This window comes from Diadema antillarum, unplaced genomic scaffold (assembly GCF_040938485.1).
Source record: "Diadema antillarum isolate AM-2024a unplaced genomic scaffold, OU_Dant_1.0 seq00001042_RagTag, whole genome shotgun sequence".
NCBI classification, from domain to species: Eukaryota; Metazoa; Echinodermata; class Echinoidea; order Diadematoida; family Diadematidae; genus Diadema; species Diadema antillarum.
The window spans coordinates 269369-287265 of record NW_027271873.1 but is presented as its reverse complement, the minus strand read 5'-3'; the positions used below and the strand labels follow the sequence as shown (position 1 = coordinate 287265).

Here is a 17897-nt window from a genome sequence, read left to right as displayed (position 1 = left end):
ATTCGAGGTATCCGAGTTTGACTGTAGTATGCGTACATGTGTGTAGTTTAGTGGTGTGGCCTTGTCGCAGATAATCATGATTAAATTAATGAGCAAACAATCATCAACTGCGAGGGCAGTGGGCCGATGGTACAAGTAACATCGCCAAGGTGACCCGCGAGGTGCAGGTGTCTATCATCAGGCCGAGGCGAACACGGAAGGCGAGGGCTGAGTGATAGACAGTCAAGGCCAACTCGCTCAGGGCCAAGGATCACCATCAGCGATGTTGGATTGTATCCGTTGCCAGAGAAATGGGAGATGATTATTTGCTCTATAGCTATAGCCTATCCCACATCGATTTACAAACTTGAGATTTGATAAAAATGTATTCCATCAACCATGCAGATTTTTATTTTATAATCATGCTGAATGTGACAGCACAGCCGGCAGCCACAGGTAATTGCCACAGGTAATTGGGAGGCAGTGAGCCAGATTAGCTAGAAGATATAAATTTTAAGCAGGCAAATAGACGTACCAACAGCAGCTGACCAAGGACCCCTATTACAATATTTACCTTTTTTTGTGAAAAAAAAAGAAAAGGAAAGGAAATTGATGGAGCAGTGTTTTGCGTACTATATTCTAAAGAGAATGGAAAACGCCACTAAACACAAAACAACAAGAACAACAACGGCCTGAATGCGTTCAGGCTGGTCGCTTCGTGTTCGGGCTGGTCTCACCACAGAAAATTATGACCTTTAAATAAACTGGACTTTTAGCACTAATTGCTTGCCAAAACTGGTAATAACTCTCTATTGCCATAACTTTGATATCTGTCATTTAGTAACAATGCACTTGAGTGAAGATGATACGTATTGCTATTTTCAATGTTGCAATATTTCCCAGTGAGAATGGGTCTGTAATCTGAAGACTTTCCAAACTGGATTCTTTCAGTTTCACCCCTGGTTGTGCGAGTCAGTGCCTGTGGGCCATTGTGTGTTGAACCTCGGCGTTCTAAGGCCACTTACCACCACTCTCTGGTGCCCAAGGGAACAGGGGGCCGGTCTTCCTTCAGTGGAGTTGTTGCAGCCGTCTTTGGAGGAAATGGATTTCTTGGCAGATATGTTGTCAGTAGACTCGGTAAGAACCAAGTTTGTAAGTTTGTAATGATATTAAAAACATTTTATCTGTTAAAAGAGTGAAGACATTAAGATATGATGTGTGCAAAGGCATTTTCTATAAATTTTGATTGTAGTAGAAGGCATCAAGTAATATTTTTCTTTTTCAAGATACCTACAATGTACATTGTACCTTTGTAGAAAAATTAGTACCAAATTAAGTAAATGCAGAGAGAGATTTGACCATTTGAATTATAGTTCCCTATTTTAGTCATGAATCATGTCATTTTGAAATTATTACCTCTTGTCTGAGTAAACTATCAGAAAACAATGACATTGTAGATTACTAAACAAGAATTAGCTTGGTAAGAATTGTACTTCTGTAATGTCTGATTATGATGTCTATTAAAGAACATCAGAGTCTTGGAGCTTACTGGCTCAAATAAATAAGTTTTTAAACAACTTGTGTATGGTTTCAATGAGGGATTCAGCTGAAATGAAATGAGTGGCAGTGCAGTACATTTTGTAGCAAAACTCTGTACTGTTTATACAGGGCTCGACACTAACGGTGGCCCGGGGCCACCAAAAATGAAAGTCGGGCCACCAAATTTTTAAAAAGGGCAAATTTGGTGGCCCGCCTCGGGCCACCAAAATTTTTTGAAAAGTATGTCAATAAATTTGTAACTTTTTGCGCCGGAAATTAGCAGTTAAATTTGTTTAAAGGATGGATGAAAAGGACTTAATGAGTGCCTGAGAGTGAGTGTTGCAAGTTTGTTGAAATTTATTTATGAGTAGATATGTCACACTTCTAATTCTTACTATCATAAAACTTAAATATTTGACTCATTAAAAAAAAAGGACTTTTAATGTTTTTTATTGTTTTTTCGGGCCACGAAATTTTTCTCTCGGGCCACCAAAAATTTGAAATTTAGGATTTTGGTGGCTCCATTGGGCCACCAAACAAAAAAGTTAGTGTCGAGCCATGGTTTATAGTTTGTTGCAGGGTGCATCTATAGAGATGTGTGAAGGCATATCAAGTGTAGTCTTACTCTTGCACACTGTATAGGTTTATGTTATCTACATATCTCTTTATTTCTGCACCTTGAGCATCTTACTGAGGGGGAATTGGTGCATCATGAATTCTCAATAATTAGTATTTATTACCAGTAGGATTTTGTCTTAATTGAGATGAGTAATTGATAATAAGCCTATAGTTTAATGACATTTTACAGGGAAAGTGGACAGCACAGAGACTTTACATGCAAACTGCACTTCACCTTTAAGTGATAATTCAACATTTTATCTTCAGGGGCACTGTGGCATACTGTAAAAGTGGAAATTTTTGCACATTTCACGCAACCAGAAATTAGCGCAAAAATAAAGGCACGCAAATATTTTTACATGCCGTATGTTCCAGTAGTTGATGTCAACACGGGAAACTTGTTTTATTCGGCAGAGCGCAGAAAATTTCACTTTTACAGTAGTGGATAAGAGTCGTGACTTTCAATGTGAGGTCCTGAGTTCAAATCTCATCAAGTGCCTGTATGTCCTCATACATCCTTGGACAAGATGCTTTTACCCACCATATCCCTCTCAACACGGGTGTACAAATGGGTACCTGGCAATGCTAGGGTTGTAATAATGACAGGACCCTCTGGTAGAGCAGCGGCAACACTGAAGATGCTACCATGGACAGAGAATAGCATATTATTTATCATTGAATAACAATCTCATATTTGTAGGACGAGAAGGCTCTCAGATTGTGTTACCTCACCGATGTGACCCATACTGGGTCATGCCAATCAAGCTTATGGGAGACCTAGGACAAGTCATGTTCAGGGTAAGCGAGTGTTGTATTTCTTTCTTTCTCATTACTGCCTTCAGGGCATGTAACATAAGATATATTTCGCCCACTTGCCGAAATTGGCATCTGGGCAGGAACCCCAGTACTTAAAACAGGCAAGTGTCCATTTGCATATCACGTGCACAACAGTGAGTTTTAGTTGCCTTTTGCGGTCAGAATGTCATGTGATTTTCCTGTTTTCCAGTTTTCCTGTGTAGGCAGTAATCCTTGCAAAAATGGGGAAACCAAGTTCACATATAATATGAGAAGAAGGACAGTGCTGATGTCAATTTGATCGCTCTTCAGAATAGTTGATAACCAGATTAAATCTGTAATGTGACTTGCATGTAAAGTTATCTACTTTTTCATATGCTTTGAGTATGCAAGAAACCATTCATGTAAGAGGTCTGGAAAATCCATGCATTTGTCAGCTTGCCTTACCAGAAATCTTGCACAAAATCCAGGAGCAACATTGTGTCACATGGATTATTACAGGATACATGTATGTGTAGATTGTCACTGGTTAGAGCTGTAATCAGGTTGAGAGACTGAAAAGCTATCACATTGGCAATTTCAGTAGTCTATGACTTTTATGTCCTTGCCATGTTCTGATTTCTAGGTTTCCTGCTGAGGTTTTATTAAAAGCCTAGGCAATGCAGTTATGTTGTTTCTTGGTTTTGTTTCCCTCTTGTTGACCCGGTGTCTCGGTAGCAATATGAGCTGAGGGACCATGACCTAATCCGAGACATTGTTTCACACTGCAATGTGGTGATCAACCTACTTGGCAAAGACTTTGAGACAAGGTATGCCTTTCCGTCAGTGCTTGTCTTACACTAGCTTCGCAGTGCAATTCTATACCATGCTCAAATGTGTATTTAACTATTACATTGTAAGATAACAGCATCTGTACCTCCTCCAATTTCCAAATGAGGTCGATTCTAATTTCACTGTGACAACATGTGAAACATTCCATTTCACTTTCTCACGTCAGGTCTGATTGCCACAAAATCTGTAGACTTGTCTCTGCTTCTAGTCTTACTCTATTTATGAAAGCCAACTTGGATGTGGTGTTAAGTTTGGAGTAAAGTTCTAGGCAGTTGGAATTCTTGGTCATCATCAGTATGAAAATACTCGCCAACATCGGTTTTTTTGTTGTTGACACATACACATTTTCGTTGCATGTTAAAAGTTTGTAGCATCAAACTAGTTGAGAATGTTTGAGCAAGGATTCTGTGTGAACTTCTCTACTTCTTACTTTGATTAACATGATATGTACAAACTGTTCTGAGACAAGATTAATCATTGTCAGTGATGAATCTTTTCAGTGCAATTACATCAAAGTCATTTCCAATGCGACTGCAGCTGTTAAAATTTTGATGTCCTTTTCTCTGCTATCATGGAAGGCATTACACCTTTGAAGACGTCAACATCGAGGGACCACGGAATCTAGCAAGAATCTGCAAAGAGGCTGGGGTACCAAGGCTAATCCATGTGTCTGCCCTAGGGGCAGATTTGGCCTCTCCATCCAAGTTCCTGAGAACAAAGGTATATATTAAATGGGTTAGTCAAATACCGGTTAGTGATTGGCTGAACACCGTCACGTGATGGAGGCACATGGGTTATGTTCGCCCATGGGCAGAACATTTTTGTAATGTCCTCCCATGGGAAAACATTTTCACGTAACAAATGACAAACAATACCAAACGATTGAATGATGGTATTTGACTAACCCATATAATATAACAGATGATGACTTTTCTTGTCGGGAACATGTACCTAATGTTCCACCCTCAGGGTTTGAAATGCTCTTGAGGGAGGCAATAAGTCCCTCGACTTCGTCTCGGGACTTATAACCTCCCTCAATAGCATTTCAAACCCTGAGGGTGGAACATTCAGTATGTTCCCTCCCCCACCAGTCATCATCTATATAATATGTGTCAGTCTTATAAGAGGGTGAAGGAGGTGAATTTAACTCATTGTGAATTGAAGAGATCCTTGTTGTCATCCACATTTTCTTGTCAAACAGAAACATTTTAATTGCAGCAACAGTGAGAAAACAAAGCTAAAAACAACAACAACTTCCAGAAGACTAGTAACAAATTAAATATGTACGCCTGTGTAGGTAAAACTTGCAAGTATAGAGTGTCATTTGTGAGACAAAATTGTATTGATAATTTGGATGATGCCTCATGCAGACTCAGATGATTTTTGTTTCCCTTTTGCTTGTATATGTTATGTTTATTGGTATCCACGGAATATTGTATGATCCGAAATACTCTAATCTGATGACTCCCATCATGCTATTATTTATTTAGAAGGAATGGATCAAGAGGGGGAGTGGGTGCCATGCTTATTATCACAATAGATGTTTGACCTTTGCCCTCTGTTACTCTGTGACCCTTCACAGGCTGCTGGCGAGAAGGTTGTCAGGGAGCAGTTTCCAGAAGCCATCATCATCAGGCCGGCCCAAATGTTTGGCCGAGAGGACAGGTTCTTCAACCATTTTGCCAGTGAGTAGCAAAAGCCCTCAGTTTTGATATCATGATGCATATTTAAGGAGGGGTTGATCAGATCTTTCACACAGCTAAACACTTTGCTGCTGATAATATCTATTCATATTGAACCAGTCAGCAATTTTCCTCAAGTAACTTAGATACACATGATAAATTGTGATATTGCTGTTATATATTTCCTTTAGAAGGCAGTATGTTGCCACTCCATTTGTTGATATGAAAAAGAGATGAAGATTACAGAAAAATGTCAAGTTTTTGTAGAGATGTAAGGATGTATGAGCTGAATTCCATGTCTCTTTTTTCCCATCTTGAGCACCTGAAGTCAGTTAGCACACTGTACATAAGATCATGTGTGCACCATCAATCAACCTTTGAGTTGTGGAGTGCAATTGCTGTCCATGCTTCTGATGGCAGGATGCTTGATAAGAATGCTTCCTCCATTACACAGGGATGCACTCCAAGAACAGAGTGTTATGTACCCCTGGCTTTTTTTCCTCAAAACAAGCATGGTAATACAGTGTATTATCTCAAAGACTGTCATATTGATACCCTACTTGCCCTACACAGCCAGTAAAAAGTCTACTAGTGCAGTACCCTCATGTCAGTAGTTGGCTAGATTTTTAAAAACGGATACCGACCTGTTGTCAGGAGATGTATAGTTTGTAAATCATGTGCTATTTTTGTCTTTCTCTCTTCTCTTCCTCCCCTTCTCTCACTCAGACCAAAGGTTCTTTGGGGGTGTGCCCCTCTACCCATCAGCCAGGAAAGTTGTCAAGAGACCAGTCTATGTGAGTATATTTTCCTACATCTGTGACAGATTAATACCTCCACGAAGGAGGTTATGTTTTGCCGGCTTTGGTTTGTTTGTTTGTTTGTATTTTGTCTGTGTGCAAAATAACTCAAAAATTGTGAACGGATTTGGATGACACGTACAGGGAAAGTTTACAGTGACATAAGGAACAGGTGATTAAATTTTGGTAGTGATCTGAGAATTTTTATGAATTTTTGAAGGATTTTCTATATTTTGGCAGATGGGGTCAATGAACCTGAGAGTTCAAGCTGCGTGTATTTTAAGTTTGCATGCGCGCACTAGAGCGTGTGTTCTGCATGGGCAAAGTGTCGCGTAGCTAGAAGCTGATGATGTATACGAAGGGCTTCTATATTGTGAAATTGGGAGCTTTCAGCATGTATGTGTAATTGGTGGAAATGAGCCGCTTGGTGGAGGTCTGTGCTCTACGAGTGCTCTTGTAGTTTGGAGATGTGTTTCTCCTCTGCCTTGGATGGTGTCCTTTTTATGGAAGAATCCTAGTTTAAGTCCTTGATATTTCCAATTAAGTTTTCATGAAGTGCCAAGGTTGTATCCTCCAGGGCTAGAGTTACTAGGGGTGTAACGTACATGATCACAGTTAGCTCCAGCAAAGGGCTTTTTTCTATGAGGTGCACAAGCAAAACTTGACTGCTGGGCGATGAAATATAAACTGTGGAATCAGTTATGAATGCATAAAAACCAACCACCAAGATCTGTAGACTTGAACATTAACTGTGTGCCAATTGGAAGTAATGGTGAGCATGGCTCATTGAGGGATGATATTGTGTCTGAAAATTTGTGAGAGCTGTATTAGTTGAGTCAAAGTTTAGCAGTTCCAATTTAATGATCTCTTATGGCTCATTGTGATAAGTTTCTACATTCAATGGGGAAAATGCAGTGGATTAGCACTTTCCGTCATCTACACAAGTTGCCTTGCATGAGTGTTTATGGCATTTCCTTGTATCCATGTTGAACGAACACGGTTATAACGAAATTCCGGTTACAACAAAGTAAAAATTCAGACCTCCACATTATCCGCTCTATGTTTTTATGCCTCCGCCACGAAGTGGTGCCGGAGGCATTATGTTTTCGGGTTGTCCGTCCGTCCGTCCGTATGTCCGTCCGCTTTCGTTTACGCGATAACTTGAGTAATGTTTACTGGAATTTTACCAAACTTGGTCCATGTATGAAGTATGATGGGGCAATCAGTTGATTAGATTTTGGGTGAAATTGGCTAAAGGTCAAAGGTCAAAGGTCAAGGTCAAATCATGAAATTGTAACCGTTTACGCGATAATTCAAGACTGGATGGAGCAAATTTCACTAAACTTTGTTGGAGGATGATGTATGATGGGACAATTACTTGATTAGTTTTTCAGTGAAATCGGACAGAGGTCAAAGGTCAAAGATCAAAGTCACATCCGAAAATTTATCTTTTTACGTGATAACTCAAAACTGGATGAAGCAGCTTTCACCAAACTTGGTCCAAGGATGATGTATGATGGGACAATTAGTTGAGTAGATTTTAGTGACATTGGCAAGAGGTCAAAGGTCAAGGTCAAATGCTAAAAATGTTGCTATTTCCCCCATATCTATGTAACGCCCGAAGGTATTTTCTTGAAACTTGGTGTGGACATGTACTACTGCGTAAAGATTCTCCAGAGAGAGTTTCATGTCATAAGGTCAAAGGTCAAAAGGTCAAAGGTTAGGTGAAAATGTTGCAATATCACTTTTCTCGCAAATGGTTCAATGTATTTTCATGGAACTTGGTACATACGCATGTACTGTCTGGCAGGGATTCTCTAGGGAATTTAGGGGTCATGGGTCAATAGTCAGGGGTCAAAGGTCAAGGTCAACTCCTCAAAATTTTACTATTTCCCTCATATACTAGTATATGCAATGTTTGCATTATTAGTTTCAAAACTTAGTACATGCATTACCTAATGGAGATTCTCCAGGAAATTTCCAGCTAGAAGGTCAAAGGTCAAAGGTTAAGGGTCAAAGGCCAGGTTTCAATGCCCCCCCCCAAAAAAAAAAATTATTTTGTACCGTTATCACACTCTGTCTTCATACCTTTGAAATTACTCAATGCGTAAACTTCCCCAAAATTCCCCAAATATGTATACCTGCACTCTTAGAAAATTATGGCAAACCCAGTTCAAGACATTTCTGACAAACCTGTCATTTCAATATTTTGCCAGTTATGTGAAAATGTCATGGATCACTCATTGTGAAGACATTGTACCATACGCCTATTGGGAGAATCATGCATTATGGCGGAGGCATCAGTCGCCAAAGCGACATTTCTAGTTTTTTAAAGTGTTTATTTGTTCGGTTATATTGAAATTTCGATATAACGAAAGAAAACTGCTGGTTCGAGGACTTCGTTATAACGGGAGTCCACTGTATCAATTTGAGTCTTTTTTGTGTGTTTCCTTTTGTTACATTTTCATTTTTATGTGTGCATATTCCTTTGCCTTCTTGTAGGTGGCAGATGTTGCCCAGGCAATCATGACTCTCACCAGGGAAAAGGATATAGATGGAAAGTTGTACGAGCTTGCTGGGTAAGTATCAGGTTGTGGCTTATTATTTTTTTTTTTGGGGGGGGGGGGGAGTGTAGGGGAAGAAATGAATATGTCATATATGTCTTATCACAGTTTTGCCCAAGGTAAAGCCAAGTACAGTGTAAGCTGTAGGTACTGTAAGCTTTATTGAAATCTGATAGCACTACACTGTGAAATTCACAGGAGACTCTCTGTGTCAGTACGTATGAGAAAATTCAATTCAAATTCAAAATACTATGAGCTGTTCTGTTTCTTATTAAGTGAATGCATCAATGCTCTCACAATTATTGCCTGTGGCTAGAAAATGGAAAAGAAATATTCCACAGTGTGTAGAAGCATGTTAGTAAAACAAAAAAAAGGTCTTGAAGAATTGTTTTATTTAGTATCACCTAAGAAGTTAAAATGCCGTAAATTGCTTTTGCCTTATGTCAGTGATAGAACTAGCAAGATATTAAAGAGATTGTACAGTACTGGTTGAGGTGAGGATTCAGGTTTGTAACATTTTTGGGCGAGATAATGAGAAACCTCTTATGAAATATGAAAGAGCATATGATTTCAAGAAGGATTCAATGTTTATTTGATGAAAATTGGCCGTAAAATGGCTAGGATATATCCAAAAGAGCGATCCTAATAAAATTGACTGGCCACGACTTTTATAAGAATCTCTTTGTTTTTCCTTGCTTTTAGATATCTCAGTCATGTCAAAACCGATTTCATTAAATAAACTTTTGATTCCCCTTAGAATTCTATGCCCTTTAACATTTCATAGAGTGGTTTCTAAATATCTTGCAAAATGTTACAAGCTGAATCCTCACCTCAACCAGTACTGTACAGTCCCGTTAAGCTGTAATTTTCATCTCACTGTACTGTTTTTTGTAGGTGTTAGTTAATACTTGATTTTTAGCCTTTTCCTCGATGGTTTCCTCCCTCATCCTGTGCATGTCTATACCATGGACTCACGAGATGTGTTTTCTTTCTGTATGACCAGACCCAAGGGCTACCATCTCACAGAACTGGTGGACTTCCTCTACCGGGTCACACGACGACCGTACGTCAGGTATTACGTGCCCCGCCCGATTCTGAGGCTAGTAGCCCGTGGATTTGAACTCTCACCCTTTGACCCCTTCCTGACCCGAGATATGCTTGAACTGGTGAGTCACTTAACGCACAGACTTGCCTTTGTCATATGGTAAAACTTGTCATAGTGGTCACCTATCTTTTGTGGTCCCCTGCTCTTTGTAGCCACTAACAGTCCCCTTTTCAACAAGGAGTGAAGGCCCCTGTGCATTGAGACCATGAGTGTAAATATAGCTGCTGCCCAACCCATTTTGGCCACATGGTCAGTATTCGACGATGTATAGTGGTCACATAGAGTAACAAGATAACATTTGTTTTTGGTGGTATAGCTGAATCATACATAGCAGCCCTTTTATTCGGGCCAATGAAAATGTTTTAGAGCCACAAAGAGAAAATTATACAATTAATCGCTTTACCATTCACATTTGTGATTGTGCACCTCAAAACGAACATAAAGTCGCACACACTGATTTTGCGTGAGGACTGAAAATAAGTGAAATGGGTCAACCGAGCCGAACTTGACTTTTTCATATTTTCTGAAAGAGCGGGTCTTCTTTTACATTATGGTAAAATTTGGTATCATAAAACGGGCAGAAAAGTGTGTTTTTTTAGCAGTTTATCTCGAACATTGGTAGAATAGTGTGATTAGGTGTGTCTTTAGAATCCCTTTTTCATTTCTGAAAAACCTTGTCCACACTCTTCACTTTCAACTCTAATAACTTTTGAAGAGATAGTGCTACTGCTTTGAAAGTTGGCATTAATTATGGATAGAATGTGTTAATGAAGCATGCTTAATTTCAGTTTAATCTGATAATCCCTTCATTGTTGTTACTCTGGTGGTTTATTTCCTGTTTTTTTTTTTTTGTCCCATTCATCGCACAGCCAGCACGGTTTGGTAAAGATTAAGCGCTTGAATAGACACTGTACTTCAGAGCCTCTTTTCTCAGTTCACACTTTTCCTGAGTTTGTGCTTTCTTTCCAATATTTAGATAGGTTAGGAGAGTCCATTTGATTTGGGTTATACATCATTTTTAAGCTTAAAGTCTGCTCTTTCAGAATATGGTCTTAACTAAAAATTCATGTCTGGCGACTTTTTGTTTGTTTTGAGGTGCAGAGTCACATTTGTAGGACTATTTGTCAACGTTTAATTTTCTTTTCATGATTGCTTCCATGACAGAGATACTAGTTGCGTGGGGGCTTGCATACCTTGATGTACAAACATCTCTGTGATGATTTTTCAGGCTGTCCTGTACATTTTGCCTGACATTACTGTACAAACTAGAAAAGCACTCGGAGAGCACAGACCTCCGCCAAGCCAGCAACTCATTTCCACTCTTACACGCATGCAATTTCTCAAAATAGAAGCCTTTTGTTTACGTCATTACACGGTGCCTTGCCCGAGCAATACGCACAGCTTAAACCCCAAGTTCGTTGACCTTTTATGCTAAAATATGAAAAATCCTTCAAAAATCAGTAAAAATTCCTGGATCACTACCAAAATTGAATGAAGTGTTCCTTGTGTCAATATCGACCTTTTATGCAAGTTTCATTTTAATCCGTACACAACATTTTTGAGTTATTTTGCAAACAGACAAACCAACGCCAATGATCACTTTACCTCCTTGGAGGAGGTAATAACTAGCCTAGTCATGCAAGTTGATTGAAAAGTCTCATGAATCACATGGAAAACACTCAAAGTTCATGACCTCAACAAATACGATGGACGATGGCTATCAAAGTGCAGATTGAAGAATAAATATTAAGGAGTTGTTTTGTTTGTTGTTGTTGGGTTTTTTTTTCCAGTAAATAGCATGCTTACACTGAAAGCCATATTGTCTAAAGAATGTGATTTTTTTACTTCTTCTTGCATTTACTTCTCCGTAATAAAGGTACTCTCAGTAATCTTTCAATTTGTTTGCATGCATGTGGTCAAGTACCCCCTGTACTCACTCAATTCATATTTTCACATGCTGGGAGTTATATGCCGAGTGTCTGTGCAGAGCATTGCACGTAAGTACACAACTGCAATATACTTTTCATGCTGAACACCTCGTCCATTGGAATTTTGATTATGTCCTGTTTGTTTGTTTGTTTGTTTTTCATCTTCACATCTTCCAGCAACACACCACAGATGTCCTTCAGGCTGGCGTACCGGGACTAGAAGACCTGGGAGTGACGCCGACCACGGTGGAGTACGGCGCCATCAGGGGACTCAGAAGACACCGTGCCGATCGCTACTTTGATCTTGGAATTGACGAGGTGCAACCAGCCCCAACTGTGAATTAAGAGTGTATAGCTATTTGGGATTTAGATAGAATGGCCACACCCCCTTGAAGACCTATGATAAAAACAGAGACACAAGATGTTAACAACATATTTGAGAGAATGAAGTGAAAAATTGCAACTACTAGCTGTATGTGCTAAACCAAGGTATTGACTTGATGAAATCAAGTCAAGGACTATGGCTGCATAAATAGGGACAAAAAGGACAGGTTAGTCTCTCAACCTCTGGTTCCTCTTGCTTTTAATGCCAAGTGGATGAGTACTATTCTCTGCTTTCTCCAGCAATTGACATAAGATGGAAGATGTATTGATTTCATTGCTATTTCAATTTCTACATCCTGAATAACCACCCTTCCCCCTCCACGCACATGTTTTATCATTGATATACCTATTGCATTTTATTTAAGACTTACGAGAACTGTACTATAAAGAATAGCTACTCAAAAACAAACAAAAAACAAACAAAACTGCAGTGACTTCAACAAAAGGCTCACTGCTAACATACAGTTGTCTTGGTAGTTGCCATTGCTGATAATCTGTCTCTGCAGGTGGCTAGCAACTGGGCAAATCCATATGTGACATTCAGTATTGTGTGACATTCCTCCTTAAGTGGAATTTTTGACTTCACTAAATGATTCATCCTCTCATCATCACACTTTATTGAATTGCAGCAGAAGCCATTCTAAGAACATACATTCTCTGCAGTACATTGGTCAATCCTTGTAGTTGCCTTTTTCAGATAGGGTGCAAGAAATTTGTATTAAACCAAACTGATGCCAGCTGATGCCAAGTGCACCAGTGTTGTTACTATGGAAACAGCCTCTGTATCCTCTCATGGCCAAGTACAATGGTAACCATGGAAACCAGGGCATCATTTCATTATGAGAATGAAACCAAAGCAAGTTATATGTTACTAGGGAAACATAAATGCAGGGTATAGCCTGTGATTTTGATGTCACTCTTATCGATGCAATGTTAGGTTTTTTGAAGTGGTCACCACATGAATCTCAAAACGAAGACGAGTGTTTTTCCTGAGATTAAAGATGACATGTTGTACATACTATAGGAAAGAGATGATTTGTGAAATGTGCTTCACTGCTTAAGTGTCTGCCTCTGATGGTCAGCCACGTCAGAAAGCAAAATAAATTGAATTAAAAGAAGAAACAATGTGTTGCTGTTATCTTTCTTTAAACTTATTTCCTATAAAATATTTATTTTTTCTTTAAAATTTCTATGTCCCATCATAGACTAATAAAAGATGAATCTAGTTTTAGGGCACATGCAGCAGTCATTTTAGCTCATTGAACTGAGACCAACTTGACGTTAGCATTACAGATATCAGATATGTTTATCTTAATGCATTTCTGAGAACTTCATGAAATAATTGTCCAGAGTAGAGATCCGTTCGGAGTAAAATTTGCTTTTAAAGTCTTGCACAGAAGAAAGACAGGAGACTTCACTTGCATGGTGGGTGTGTCTGTCTGTCTGTCTGTATGTGCAATGCACTATGCTGTTTTTGCTGAGAAGTAGGAATGTTTCTATGTGTCAGAATGTGTGCATTCCTTTGCAGAAGTGTTTCAATTAAGAGAAAAAGACATGTGGGCCTCTTGACTGTTCAACTAGAACAAGGTTTTGAAATTGTGTTCAGGTTGCCGTTGTGATGCAGTAGGCTTCCTGTGAGTTGGAAGTCCTTTGGAGTGTAAATAGTAGGTAGGTATTTCAAGCTAAACATAATTTTGCTCTCACAATAGCAAAACACATTCCCACAATTCTCGTTTTGATACACCCGCATACATGAAGTGTATAAGGGGGTATATAGGAACATGGACGTAATATAACATGGACTATTCACGGTAGTCTTTCTTTGATGTAATGATCGTCACCGACACATGATTATGTGCATCTTAATGAGTACATTCAGGTGTCTTGACAATAATGATTGTGTAATCATGTATCGTCACTAACAAAAGAATCGTTTCCCTCATTTCAGTCTGGTTTCGCTGATGTGCCTTTTTTCAGACGGAAATGTCTTTGAATAAATACAGATGATGAGGAGCAGCAAACCTGAGATCATTACAAATTTTGTGTCAAAAGATGGGTAATTGCTGATTCGCACATTTTCGCACACACATATGACCTTGCCTAATGGCAAGATATATCTGTTCTCTACCATTACCGTCCCTTTTTGCTCTGGAATAAGCCGGAGAAAAGTGAAATATTGAGATCACAAATGACAATCATTCTTCCAAAATGTTAGCTTTCTTTTAAAAACTGCCTGCTTCTCCCAAGCGAAATTGTTTGAGGTATGATTTCCTAACATACACCACAACTGCACATTCACTTTACTTGATTTTTGCGAGTTATTTTCTTCTGCGCATATAGTTTTAGATTTCTCGAATCTCCGTCTTGTTCTTCTCCCGGCTTGCTGGCGGTGACGATCATGGGATCAAAGCAGTGAAGCATGCTAAAAATGTCTTTGTGGCGCTTTTGAGATGTACGGGTGCATGAATTAATCAACGATACGATGAATGTCCATGTGTATTAGGTCCATGATATGAATCAGCATGTGGTCGGTCGGTCGGGCGGTCTGTTGCAAATCTTGTGTCACGAACTCCTCCTACAGTTTTGAAGCAATGTTGATGGAACTTGGGTTACATGATGACATTGAGGTGTAGGCGTGCAAGACATGTTTTTTTTGTGTTTGTCGGAGAAAACGTTGCCATGGTAACCACAGTTTCATCAAAACCTTGTGGAGTGAACTACTTTCTTCAGTGTTTAAGCAATTTATTTCAAATTCAGTATGTAGGGCCTGTAATGATCTATAGGGGTAGTTATGCAAGACACTCTGTGTTTGTGCCCGATAAGGTGTTGCCATGGTAATTGCATATTTTCTTCAAATGTTGTGGAGTGAACTATTTCAACAATTGTGAAGCAAACTCACCAGGTACTCACAAGGTACTACACACATGTGTACAGACAGACAGACACACACACACACTCGTAACCTTTTATCAAACCCTGGTTCAATTCTTTTTCACAGGAATCTGGACTGTGGGAGCAGGAGTATTAATCACCTTTAGTGATACTTCTTATTTTTAGCTCACCTGAGCCAAAGGCTCAAGTGAGCTATTGCAATCGCCCTTCGTCCGTCGTCCGTCGTGCGTAAACTTTTTACATTTTCATCTTCTTCTTGAAAACCCCAAGACCGATTTTCATCAAACTTGGCAGGTAGCATCCCTAGGGGGTTAGGAACTCAATTTGTTAAAATGGGCACCATGCCCCACCCAGAGGGCCCCCAGGGGGGCCCAAACCCCCCAAAATTAAGGAATCTGTAAAAATCTTCTTCTCTAGAACCAGAAGTGATAGAGCTAAGTTAATACTATGAGTTGGTACATTGATGACTGTAGTTTCAAGTTTGTTCATGGCAGAATCAGGGGTGCCCCCCTTGGGACCCAGGGGAGGGGGGTGGGGAGGGGTCCTAATGGGGCCTAAATTGTACATTTTCATCTTCTTCTTGAAAACCCCAAGACCGATTTTCATCAAACTTAGCAGGTAGCATCCCTAGGGGGTTAGGAACTCAATTTGTTAAAATGGGCACCATGCCCCACCCAGGGGGCCCCCAGGGGGGCCCAAACCCCCCAAAATTAAGGAATCTGTAAAAATCTTCTTCTCTAGAACCAGAAGTGATAGAGCTAAGTTAATACTATGAGTTGATACATTGATGACTGTAGTTTCAAGTTTGTTCATGGCAGAATCAGGGGTGCCCCCCTTGGGACCCAGGGGAGGGGGGTGGGGAGGGGTCCTAATGGGGCCTAAATTGTACATATTCATCTTCTTCTTGAGAACCCCATGACCCATTTTCACCAAACTTGGCAGGTAGCATCCTTAGGGGGTTAGGAAGTCAATTTGTTAAAATGGGCACCATGCCCCACCCAGGGGGCCCCCAGGGGGCCCAAACCCCCCAAAATGAAGGAATCTTTTAAAATCTTCTCTAGAATCAGAAGTTATAGAGCTAAGATAATACTATGAGTGAGTACATTAATGACTGTAGTTTCAAGTTTGTTCACAGCAGATCCAGGGGTGCCCCTCTTGGGGGCGGGGGGGGGGGGACTGGGAAGGTCCAAATAGGGGCCTGAATTGTTCATTTTCATCTTCTTCCTGAAAACCTCTTGATGGATTTTCGTCAAACTTGGCAGGTAGCATCCCTAGGGGGTCAGGATCACAATTTATCAAAATGGGCACCATGCCCCACCCAGACGGCCCCAGGGGGCCCCAATCCCCCCAAATTAAGAAATCTTAAAAAAATTGGGTCCCTATTGTACATTTTCATCTTCTACTTTAGAATGCCTGGTCAAATTTTAGTAGAGCTGTGAATAATTTAGATTAGTGACTGCGTGAAAGGTAAACTTGCGGTGCGATACTCAGGTGAGCGCTAGACCCGCGGGTCTCTTGTTTCTCTTCATTTTCGAGATCATATACTAACATGTATGTGTGTTTTGTTTCCGTGTGTTCTTGCATGTTGCTGATTACTAAGCATGAATTTTGTGCACAATGGCCCAAATTCACGAAGGTGGTACAAATGAAACCATGGTTTAAACCATGGACAAAAACCATGGAGCGCCAAGTGTCGCATGGAATATTTTGTTGTTTTGAAATCAGTCATTTCGTCGATGAAATGATTATTTTGTCATGAAATGACAACATTTTGTAACTAAAAGTCCACGAAATGATAATTTCTTAAACCAAACGGTCATTTTGTCGATGAAATGACCAATTTCGTAACAAAATATTCTGTGTGACGTTTGGCGCTCCATGGTTTTTGCCCATGGTTTAAACCATGGTTTCATTTGTACCACCTTCGTGAATTCGGGCCTACATGTGTATGTATCCCCTAGAGTCATGTTGCTCAGACAGACAATGAAAATGTAAAGAAAGGAAACAATAGCTAACATGAATTTGTGTGTGTGTTTGTGTGTGTTACCATGCTTTAATCCCAGACTGTTGCTGTTTTGCCAGCCAATGATTACACTAACTGTAGTTCAGACAGCTGGTCACACACAACCAGACAGACCCATAATCCACCAGCAGTCACTGTTTACTTCATCCTTTTCATGATTCATATAAAAGAATACACATGCAGCCAGCCATTGTAATGCTATGGCTTGAAATGAAATACATGCATACAATGTTATATGAACCAACTGTTACATCCTAAGCTTGTGCAATGTAAGTCAATAATCTATTATTTCGATCAAACCCTACTAACATGGCACTTTTATAATTGTACATCAATCACAGAACAGCATGAAATAAAATATCTGCTGACTCACAAGTACACATTATACTCCACATATGCATTCAAGTTTATTTCCTACCCAGGAAGTAGAGGTGAACTGAGGCACAGGCATTTTTTGTAACCGATGGTGTGTAGACTGGAAGTTGACCTTGGGAGCTCATAGATAAAAACATGTTTCAAAGTGGCATTACGTTTATCTACTCGCAGAAGAGCAATCATGGTCTCAAACACGTTTCGAATCATCCTTTGAATGGCATTTCTAAACGCATTTATAAACACGGTTGCATTTTACCTATTGCCCATAAATATCTCAAATGTGTTTTATAGGATCATGAGCTTGCCTCAGAAAATTTTGAGATTAAACGGTGCGTACAGTTCTGGTCGAGGTGAAGATTTAGCGTTTAACGTTTTGCGAGATATT

At 39.7% G+C, this 17897-nt stretch overlaps 1 protein-coding gene across 1 annotated transcript; it reads left to right on the top strand.

The window, feature by feature from the left end:
- The first annotated feature begins 401 nt into the window (after window positions 1–401).
- LOC139743022 (NADH dehydrogenase [ubiquinone] 1 alpha subcomplex subunit 9, mitochondrial-like) lies at window positions 402–13289 on the top strand. Its single transcript, XM_071653527.1, has 10 exons — window positions 402–435; window positions 931–1116; window positions 2837–2934; window positions 3649–3740; window positions 4341–4482; window positions 5345–5447; window positions 6171–6238; window positions 8744–8820; window positions 9809–9971; window positions 12016–13289. The coding sequence occupies exons 1-10, from the start codon at window positions 402–404 to the stop codon at window positions 12181–12183; spliced, it is 1131 nt and encodes a 376-aa protein (XP_071509628.1). The 3' UTR covers window positions 12184–13289.
- The last annotated feature ends 4608 nt before the right edge of the window (window positions 13290–17897 follow it).

Bases quoted from the DNA above. Each gene is read 5' to 3' on its own strand.
- LOC139743022 (XM_071653527.1), top strand. From the start codon at position 402: ATGCTGAATGTGACAGCACAGCCGGCAGCCACAG. The intron at 1,117-2,836 runs GTAAGAACCAAG...TCATATTTGTAG, and splicing joins ATATGTTGTCAGTAGACTCG to GACGAGAAGGCTCTCAGATT. The intron at 4,483-5,344 runs GTATATATTAAA...GACCCTTCACAG, and splicing joins CCAAGTTCCTGAGAACAAAG to GCTGCTGGCGAGAAGGTTGT.